The sequence below is a fragment of the Cynara cardunculus genome (assembly GCF_001531365.2).
Source record: "Cynara cardunculus var. scolymus isolate 2C chromosome LG 6, CcrdV1, whole genome shotgun sequence".
NCBI lineage: Eukaryota > Viridiplantae > Streptophyta > Magnoliopsida > Asterales > Asteraceae > Cynara > Cynara cardunculus.
Window position 1 is genome coordinate 3553285 of NC_037533.1, and position 10760 is coordinate 3564044.

The 10760-nt window shown below is 34.9% G+C and overlaps 1 protein-coding gene across 1 annotated transcript; it reads left to right on the forward strand.

Moving 5' to 3' along the window:
- The first annotated feature begins 3233 nt into the window (after positions 1–3233).
- Positions 3234–4037, forward strand: LOC112514768. The gene is made up of 2 exons (XM_025121370.1): positions 3234–3548; positions 3633–4037. The coding sequence occupies exons 1-2, from the start codon at positions 3234–3236 to the stop codon at positions 4035–4037; spliced, it is 720 nt and encodes a 239-aa protein (XP_024977138.1).
- Positions 4038–10760: the final 6723 nt, after the last annotated feature.

A 10760-nucleotide genomic window follows, 5' to 3' on the forward strand; every position in this document is an offset into this window, starting at 1 on the left:
AGTTGTCTCATCTATTTGATGCGACAAGGAGGTTTCTTTTGATAAAACATTGTTTATTTGTTATTAATATAAATATGAACTTTATAAAAGTGTTTTGGTGACTTTTACCTTGTAATAGCAATCAAAAGAGAATTTTCACTAGACCTTATGGTATAACCCCTATTTTATGTTTTAAAATGTGCATTATAGGTCGGACATATTTGGAGAATAAGGGAAAAGAGAAAAATATGAAGAAATTATGATTGCATTACATATGTGGATTTTTAGAAGTTGTTATGTCACATGTACTTGAGAACTTGATTTAAATGCAAGTCATTTATTTGAAGTAAATGAAAAACTCGTAGCTACTTTTGAAATGTAGCAATTTGTATATTTGGGACCAATGTGTATATTTTTATTTTATGTTATATAAAATATATGGGTTATATGTAAATGTAAAATGGGGTGTTACACCTATAAATTTTGGGAACTATTGATGATATTTAATTTGACTCGTTTTTACGTAAATAAATAGAAATTACTCATTTATTTTAAATATAAAAGCTAAAATCCAAATAAATTATTACAACTAACGAACTTCATGAATTAAGCAAGGGAAAAAGAATTAAGCTAAGTTCGTTGATTGTTTAATCATTAAGCCGTAAATAGACGACCATGTACTAACAAACCGTACTGTATATGTCTCAAATCCAAAAAGTTGCATCGGGAATACGGTGTAACGCGGTTTGTCTTTAACACAGTTCAGTCCAAAGTAACTATAAAATAACAAATTGAAAACAAACTCGATGATGATGTGTCCATATTCGTCTCAAATACACAAGTAAAAAAATATTCGAAGTACAAACCTTCATAATTAATTGATTCAAACACATCTGAAAAGTTAACATCCGAATAAATACGACAATGACGTGTAACGTGTCCTTGTGTAATGTTTTATCTCGACCGAGAATTCATTCAAGATCCAATTTGATGTGAATTATTTGAGCTGTAAAACTAATGGATAACTATAAATTTTGAGGTTTTCTTAGACCATCTCTACTCACGGTCCGGAGCAATCTGATCATGAGTAAGACAAAAATGTTTAAAAAGAAAAAGAAAAATACAATTACCAATCTCATCCGATTTGCATCGCCTCTGAACCAAGATTGTAATTTTGGAATCCTATATTTATCGTCACGTGTCACATTTTAGTTAGTCAAGTTACATTTTTTATTTTTTAAAACTTATCTAATTATAAAAATGAAATTAACAAGAAAATTAAAAAAATAATAAATATACCAATATTCATGGTTTTCAATTCCCTATAAATAAAGCCCAATATTAAAATATTTTCATCACACCAATATTTTTCTTCATTTCAATTCTCTCGCTTGCGAATTCCAAAAAAAAAACTTTCATTTTCTTTCAATTTTCTGCTATGGATCCAAACTTCCAATTTTTTTCCTTCAGATTCTCAACATCCTGATAAATTTCAGTATCACCCAAACGCACAGTATGAAAACTTTGAGTTTTTCATCTACTAGCAACGTACCCACGAACAATGTTGTGCAAATCATTTTGATTATGAAGCCGACAACCTGAAACGACAATACTGTTTTATTATCTGTCTCTTTCGATGCTAATTTTCTAGTTTGTTGTGATTTTAAATCATAAATCAGATGATTTATAAAATCAAAGTTAAAATGTTCCATCGGTCAAAGATTTTGAAATAATGTTTTAACCCAAAGTATTTGTTGTTCTTGTCTTTTAAAGATCAACTTATACATTAATTGGTGGTTTATAATTTTTACAACTTGTAATTGAAAAATAAAATACAAGATTTATGTTTTGATGTATAATATGGTAAGAATACTCAAAAACTATCTTCGTTTTGATAAAAAAATTATTGACTACAATAATATTTCAAAAGATAGATCGATAGTAAAGTGAAGCAAATCAATTAGACTCTCATGCTCCATATATAAAACTATTTATGAAAATCAAGTCGATTTATTCTAATTAAAAAACAATATGGAACATTAATCTAGAAAATTGTGGTTTTGTATTAAAAAGATGATTTATCACACAGATCGATTGATGTTTCACAATGTTCCTCAACAAAAAAAACCTTTAGCACACCACACTAAGAATAGGACTATCCAAGTTAGGTTTTATAGGTCGGAGGAAACACTAAGTCGGTATGTTCATCGAGTATTGCGTGCTATATTGCATTTGGAAGACGTGTTGCTTGTCAAACCAACTCCTATTGAAGATGGTTGTATGGATTCACGATGGAAACGGTTTAAGGTACTTATTATAACAATCTTTATACAGTACATAATATAACATCTATCCTTTAGCTAAAACCTATTTATCTTTTGTGTATAGGGTTGTCTAGGAGCAATAAATGGAACTTATATTGAAATAACTATACCAGAGTCTGATAAACCAAGATATCGAACAAGAAAGGGACATATTGCGACCAATGTATTAGGTGTGTGCACTCGTGATCTAAAATTTGTCTACGTTTTAGCCGGTTAGGAAGGTTCAGCTACCTACTCTAGAGTTCTACGAGATGCAGTTACTAAACAAAATGGATTGAAAGACACACCCGGTAATTACTATTTGGCGGATGCAGAATATATCAATGGTGAAAGTTTTTTGGCACCATATAGGAGCACTAGGTATCATTTACGAGAATGGAAAGATGCTAGTCGTGCACCTATTAATAAGGAGGAATACTTTAATATGAAGTACCCACATGCTAGAAATATTATCGAAAGGTGTTTTGGCATCATGAAGAAACGTTGAGCTATATTACGAAGTCCTTCTTTCTATCCAATAACATATCAAGGGCGAATGATTTTAGCGTGTGCTTTGTTGCATAATTATATTAGAACATACATGACCACTGATCCTCATGAAAATTCAACAATCACTATTGAAGACATGCCTATTGGGGAAGACCACTCTTTACCATCAGAGTTCATTGATGTCGTTGAGGCAAGTGACGAGTGGTCTCAATGAAGAGATAATTTAGCCGAAGAGATGTTTGAATCTTGGATGTTAAACCGTACTTGACATTGGTTTGAATTATGTTTGTCTTGTTTGTAATGGAATTATATTTGTAGTGTAACATAATTATATTTGTTTTGGTATTTGGTATTGTTTTCGTAATGAAATCTTGTTATGGTATTGTCTTCATAATGAAACCTTGTTTTGGTAATTGGTATTTTTTTATAGATTTATAAAAAATGGCCGATAGTCGTGGGTGGACAACGGATGAGGAAGACTTGTTGATCACAATTCTTCAAGGCATTGTCATCAACGGGGGAAAAGGTGAGAATGGAAGCTTTAGGTCGGGTATATATGAGGCCATTGTTTCAAAGATGAGGGAAAAAATTCCCAGTATTAGCCTCACGTCGAAACATGTACAAAACAAGATTAAACGGCTAAAAGATAAGTATTCTGCCGCTTATGATATGTTGAATACAAATGGATTTGGATGGAATGACGCAAATCAATGCGTGACTGTAGAAGCTCCCGAGATTTTGGAGGAGTATCTAAAGGTTAGATATTAGTAATGGTTATGGGTTATGTATAATACTTTTTGTTACTTCTCTTAATAATTATTTATTTGTTTTTTGTCGTAGAAACATCCCAACAAAAATTACACGGCGAATAAGCCATTCCCGGATTACGAGCGATTGAAGTTGGTGTTCGGGAAAGATCGAGCAACGGGAAATATGGTTGAATCAGCTACAGACGCACTAGAGAATATGAATATAGAAGACAACGAAGATTTAGCAACTGAATTTGGTGTTTCTCTCTTTCCAAGTCTTTCAGATACAACTTCTCCTTCCTTCATTCCTCCAAGTGAAAGAAAAGAAACAAGTAAAAAGAGAAAAAGGACAACCGAGTTATCAAAGATGGTGGAAGCAACCAAGATTTCGATTGATGAAGCAAACCACCCAAATGAAAAGGTTGGTTTCGGTCATTTCGGATTCTACACCCGAAATGGGTGGCTTGAGAGAAGAGTTGAGACGACTTGGGATTAGTGTGATTGAAATCATTCAAATGGGTAAGTATTTTGCAGACAAACCATTCCAATTTCGTTTCTGGAAGAGTTTGGATGATTATCTAAAAATAGAATTTGTGAAGTCAATTTGCGATGACATCAAGTAATGTGTCTTAGGAGATGATAAAAACTGTGATAATCGGGTTTTGATTTTTCCCAAGGTATTTATTATGTGAATTAATTGTTTGCATGGATTAAATATATGAGTATGTGTATTTTATACATAGGGATACATGCATAATATGTGGGTGTATATATGTATATATATATATGTGTGTGTGTGTGTGTATACATGATATAGACATGCATGTGCATGTGTGTGCATAAAATTATATTTATGTATGCATGCATGTGATTAGGGAGGGGTTTTGACCGACTTTCCAAATGAGGAAAGTATATATATGAAGTTTTGGTGAAGAGGCAATCTTTTTGCCTCATTTGAGAATTGTGAGACTTAGAGAAAGAATCAACCGGAGATCAAGCTTGGAATCATTATGTTTTCATCTTCTTCAAAATCTAAGTTGTTACTTCAAGGTGAGTGATTTTTAAACTTTTTGCATAAAATTTGTTACTGGTTTTACTTGAATGTTGTTTATTGTTGGAAATAAATCAGTATTTTAATTAAGGGTTTTATCCGGTCAAAGGGTAACCGGACTAAGTATAAATCGGACAAAGCTTGTCCGGATTACTCTTAAACCGGACAAGATGTGACCGACTTAAGTTGTAAATCGCTCAATTGAATTATGTAAATCGAACAAAGGTTTTGAACTGATAAGTAGGAATACGACCAAGTGTTGTACGGTTTAGTCTTAAATCGCCTAAGGGTTGTGCGGATTAGTTATAAATCGATTAAGCATTGAGCGATTAAGTTTTAAATCGATCAGGTGTTGTCCGGATTGCCTTATACCGGACATGAGTCATGCGATTTAGTCTTAATCGACCAAGGGTTGTCCGGATTAGTCAATCGGACAAAAGGGAAAAGTGTTGTCCGGACTTTATATCCGGATAACTTGTCCGGATAACTTCTTATTTGGAAATTTTTCGTGAGATTTATATTTTAGACTTTTTATATGGTTTAAAATGTCTATTATTGGGTTTAATTATGGATTATAAAATGGGTATTTTATATCTTTTTAAATAWAAAGATATGTTCCWACCAAGCGTGGTGACGTAAGTCTGTTTTGGTTTGGAACGGAATTTTTGGGAACTGTTTCTACCAAGCGTGGTGACGTAAGTTTGTTTTGGTATGAAACTATATTTTGGGAAACCTTTCTACCAAGCGTGGTGACGTAAGTCTGTTTTGGTATGAAATTGTATTTTGTAAACTGTTTCTACCAAGCGTGGTGACGTAAGTCTGTTTTGGTATGAAACTTGTTTTAAGTGGTAGTTCCCCCATACGTGGTGACTTTTGTCTGTTCTGGCTTGGAACTGGGAATGGGTACTTTCAGACGTGGTGACTTATGTATGTTCTGATAAGTAGCCATGTTTTGATGAAGGAATAAGGGTGACATATCAAGGAGAGGTGTCCTTGGAATAAGGGTGGCATTGTCATATGTGGATAATAGTATAACTTTTATTATTGTTACTATTAACTTTGAGTCATCATTTCTTTGTGACCTGATGAATTAAAGATATTATTCCTATTAGAAATAATAATTTAGATGTTATTGAGAAGAGGAAAATAGTTTGTTATAACAGGCAAGTATTGTCTTAAATCTTTTCTATTAATATTTACAAAGGAATGGTCTATTGATTCAAGAAGTTTTGGTTATAATATTTGTTTCATATTGGGAACGTTGGATCTCTAAGCAGAGGTATTTTATAGAACTGAGGTTCTTGGGTATATTCTATTTTACATGATATTGTGAACTGCATCATTTGTTTGTATTGCAAAATATTTCTAAGCAAAGTTACATTATCATATTTTGGTGTTCATCACCCTGCATTTGCAATGAAGTGATTTACTCACTAGACCCTTCTGGTCTAACCCTCATTTTCTGTTTTAAATTATGCAATGCAGGAATAGCGGTGTCCGATGATATTAAAGGGAAAGGAAAAATGTGATTATTTTCCTAATCTGTTATCTGCTTTTGAAGATACATGTTGTATTACATATAATAGTACAAGATTTGTTTTGGAAATTTTATATGTAGATTTTGTACATATAGTAATCCTTGTACTAGTGGGACCTTATGATGTAAACTATATTTCTATGTAATGAAATATGTGTTATATGCAAATGTGGTATTTGGAGGCGTTACAGAAGTGGTATCAGAGCCTTAGTTTAACAGATTTAGGTATTCAAAGCATGATGCCTAGACTTAAACTGTCATTTGCATGTTAAGAGTCTCGAATATTATTAGTATCACTGGGAATAAAATATAATGGGTTAAAGAGGGCAGTATGTAAGATGAATTTGAATTACAAATGACCAATGTAATTATGAATTTACAGGTACATGCCTATACTCGGACACCATATTATATTTGTGAATGTGAATACGTGATGTTTAATACTAAAATATCTGCAGATGTCTAGCCGATCACGAAGATCAGAAAGAATTGTCCGCCCTGAATCTGAAGAAAGGGAGGAATCACCCGGTAATCCACCAACCTATGCTTCAAGGAGTAGAGGTCGTGGAAGGGGTAGGGGTAGAGGTCAAGGAATAAGTCAGATTCCTGAGAGGAGTCAGGCCGAGATTCTCCCTGATCAAGGGGAATATATTTCTGGGAATGCTCAACAGGAACAAAGGCAACAATCAGAGTTTATAACTAGGAATGATCTGGCAGAAGAAATGGGAAAACTGAGGAAAACTCTGATATCCATTATGGGACTGCCAGCTAGAATAGAAACCGAGCGAGTTGGAATTAATCCTCCAGCTCCCTCAGCAGGCAGTAACACTCAGGGAGGGGATATAAAGATGTTTCTGACGTGTAAACCTCCAACTTTTTCAGGGGAAAGAGATCTAGTAAAAGCAATGTGCTGGATAAAAGAGATTGAATTGGTATTCAACACCAGTAGGTGTTCTGAAGAAAATAAGGTTAGATTTACAGTGTCTATGCTTAAATGTCTTATATTGGTGGGATGTGAAATCCTCAGCACGACCGAATATACTACAGACCATGTCTTGGGAAGAATTTGTGAATAAATTCAAAACACAATTCTGTCCTACGACAGCAGTAAGGCAGATGGAGGAAGATTTTCTGAAACTGGAACAAGGGAATAGATCTGTACGGGATTATACCGAGAAATTTATCGAGTTTTCCCGTTTTGTTGAACATTACGTATCTTCCGAATCCCGAAAGGTAGAAAGATATATTTGGGCTCTGAAACCTTCTATTCGGGAGTTCGTGATTGCTATGAACCCTGAAACTTTTTCTTTAGCCGTCATTGCTGCCGAAGTTACTGAAAGAAATAAAAATTGGCAAGGTGAAGAAAAATTTGTGGAGAAAAGAAAATGGGAAGGGTCTTCAATCAGTTATCGAAGACCCAAGTTTATTAAATCAGATAACTGTATTCCTCAACCGCCACCCGTTAGAACCTGCCCGCAATGTCAGCAGGTGCATCAAGGAAATTGTCCGTCTGAACCAAAGAGATGTTATCGTTGTGGGGAGACAGGGCATTTGTCAAGGGACTGCATTACACCGAAAAGATGTTTTCAGTGCAATTCACTTGACCATATCCCACCAAATTGTCCACAATTGAAAGCTCCTCGTTTGATAATGGGAGAAAATGCTCCCAGTAATCGTGGAAGGCCTAGTGCACCGAGGGGAGGCCAGAGCGGGGCCAGGGGTAGATCATTTCAAATGACGAAAAACGAGGCAGAAGCAACCCTAGATGTAGTAACATGTATCTTTCTTCTGAATTTTATACATGCCAAAGTGTTGTTTGATTCTGGTGCAAATTTTTCATTTGTATCACCGTCATTTGCTCAATCTGCATGTTTGAATTATGTGCTACTTGATGACGAATTAGTAGTTGATACTGCTAATAGTCAGGAATCTTTTACTAGAGTATTCAATAATTGTGTTATTATTATTGAGGGGTGTGAGTTACCGATTCAACTGTTCCCTATGCCGATGAAAGAGTTTTATATAGTGGTGGGTATGGACTGGTTGGCAGAGCATCAGGCTAGTATTGTTTGTAATAAGAAGATGATCAGAATTACTCTGCCAGATCAAGAAACAGTTATTATTTATGGTGATCGTCAGGATCATCATGAAACTGTAATAAAAGCCCGAAAGTCTATTCGGAAGGGATGTCAGAGGTGTTTAGCATATGTTATTGATGCAAAGAAAGAAAAAGGGAAACATGAATTGATTCCAATCATTAATGAATACCCTGAAGTATTTCCAAAGGATTTGTCTGGGTTACCGCCAGATCGAGTCATTGAATTCTGGATTGATCTTATACCTGGTGCAGCACCAGTGGCCAAGGCACCGTATAGATTAGCTCCTTCGGAATTGAAAGAATTGGTTACTCAGTTGAAAGATCTGACTGATAAATGATTCATTAGACCTAGCACTTCACCTTGGGGTGCTCCGGTCTTGTTTATCAAGAAGAAAGATGGATCTATGCGAATGTGTATAGACTATCGAGAATTGAATAAAGTAACCATCAAGAACAAGTATCCTCTACCAAGAATTGAGGACTTATTTGATCAACTGGTAGGAGCAAGTTATTTCTCCAAAATCGATTTGAGGTCAGGATATCATCAGCTTAAAGTCAGGGAGGAAGACGTTGCTACAACAGCTTTTCAAACCAGGTATTGGCATCATGAATTTCTAGTTACGCCATTCGGCTTAAATAATGCGCCCGCAGCTTTTATGGATTTAATGAATAGAGTATGTAAAGAATACCGAAGAAGAACATGCGGAACATCTTCGTTTGATACTGGAATTGTTGAAAAGAGAAAAGTTGTATGCCAAGCTGTCCAAGTGTGAGTTCTGGTTAAGGGAAGTTCAATTCTTGGGTCAAGTTATCTCAGAATAAGGGGTACAAGTAGATCCAGCAAAAATAGAAGCAGTTGAAAAATGGGAAGCTCCAAAGACTCCGTCTGAAGTCCGTAGCTTTTTGGGTTTGACAAGTTATTACCGTAAGTTTATTCAGGACTTTTCTAAAATAGCCATGCCATTAACCAAATTGACTCGAAAGAATGTCAAGTTTCAGTGGGAAAAATAACAACAAGAAGCTTTCCAACTATTAAAGGATCACCTCTGTAGTGCGCCGATGTTAACTCTATCAGATGGATCCGAAGACTTTATGGTATACATCGATGCTTCAAAGTTAGGATTAGGATGCGTTCTAATGCAGAGAGGAAAAGTGATTTCTTATGCATCAAGACAATTGAAGGATCATGAGAAGCAGTATCCGACTCATGATATGGAGTTAGCTGCGTTAGTATTCGCTTTAAAAATCTGGAGGCATTATCTTATGGGAACAAAGTTCCAGATTTATATAGATCATAAGAGTCTACAACATCTGTTTAACCAGAAAGATTTAAATATGCGACAGTGTCGGTGGATTGAACTTGTTAATGATTATGACTGTGAAATCCTTTACCACCCAGGAAAAGCCAACGTGGTAGCTGACGCTTTAAGTAGAAAAGAAAGGGGCGGGACTATTAAAACCGTGGCAATGAAAATAAGTTTAGTCCCTGATAAAGAAATTCTGAGATGTCAAAAGGAAGCTATGAAAGAAGATCTTATCAAWTCAGAAAGGTTGGGTAAGATGATTTCAATCTTGGAACCAAACGACAAAGGGATTATGTGTTTTCAAGGGCGAATTTGGGTACCAAGTTTTGGGGATACTCGGAAAGTTATTTTGAATGAAAGCCATAAATCTCGATAGTCTATTCATCCAGGTACCAATAAGATGTACCAAGATTTGAAATCTTTTTATTGGTGGCCCGGATTGAAGAAAGATATAGCTAGATATGTGGAACAGTGTTTAACGTGCCTACAGGTTAAAATCGAGCATCAGAAACCGTATGAAAGTCTTCAATCTTTGGAGATTCCTGTATGGAAATGGGATCACATTACGATGGATTTCGTCATGAAATTACCTCGCACTTCAAAAAGGTATGACGCGATCTGGGTAATTGTTGATCGTCTATCTAAGTCAGCACATTTTCTACCCATAAGAGAAAATTACCTTTTAGAAAAGCTGGCTCAGAGTTATATCAGAGAAATTATCACTAGGCACGGTGTTCCATGATATGTGTTGAGAATTTAACACATAACACGCTCTTTTTAGGACTTTTTAGTTACATTAATTTCTTTTCATTCCCAAATTGAGTCATTTTCATTTATTTCTTTATACCTTTGTTATTATGAAACTAAATGTTGTGGTTAACGTGTTGGTATGCATAATTGAAGCTAATTTGGAGTTTTTGTGATAACAGCGGGTGCTGCAGCATTGGTACAGCATTGACCTGGGTCTTGCACTACTTTTTGGAGGGCATAATAGACAATGTGCTGACTTTTTGARGATGRAAAACAGCTGTAAATGGGYTGTATTTTTGGAAGAAATCTGATTTCTTCTCTTTAGTTGGCMTTTGTACTTCTTAGTTAAACTTTAACTAAGYATTGTACTTCTTAGTTAAACTTTATTTATGTTGTAACTAGTTTGAATTAGTCTTAGCCTCCAAGCTTTTGTGTTTTGTCTTTTTGTACCCATTTTGGGTATAAATAGGAAGCTTAGG

Excerpts from the sequence above, each read along its gene's own strand:
- LOC112514768 (XM_025121370.1), top strand. The coding sequence starts at position 3,234 with ATGGCCGATAGTCGTGGGTGGACAACGGATGAGGAAGACTTGTTGATC. Across the intron at positions 3,549-3,632 it reads TTTTGGAGGAGTATCTAAAG|AAACATCCCAACAAAAATTA; the intron begins GTTAGATATTAG and ends TTTTTGTCGTAG.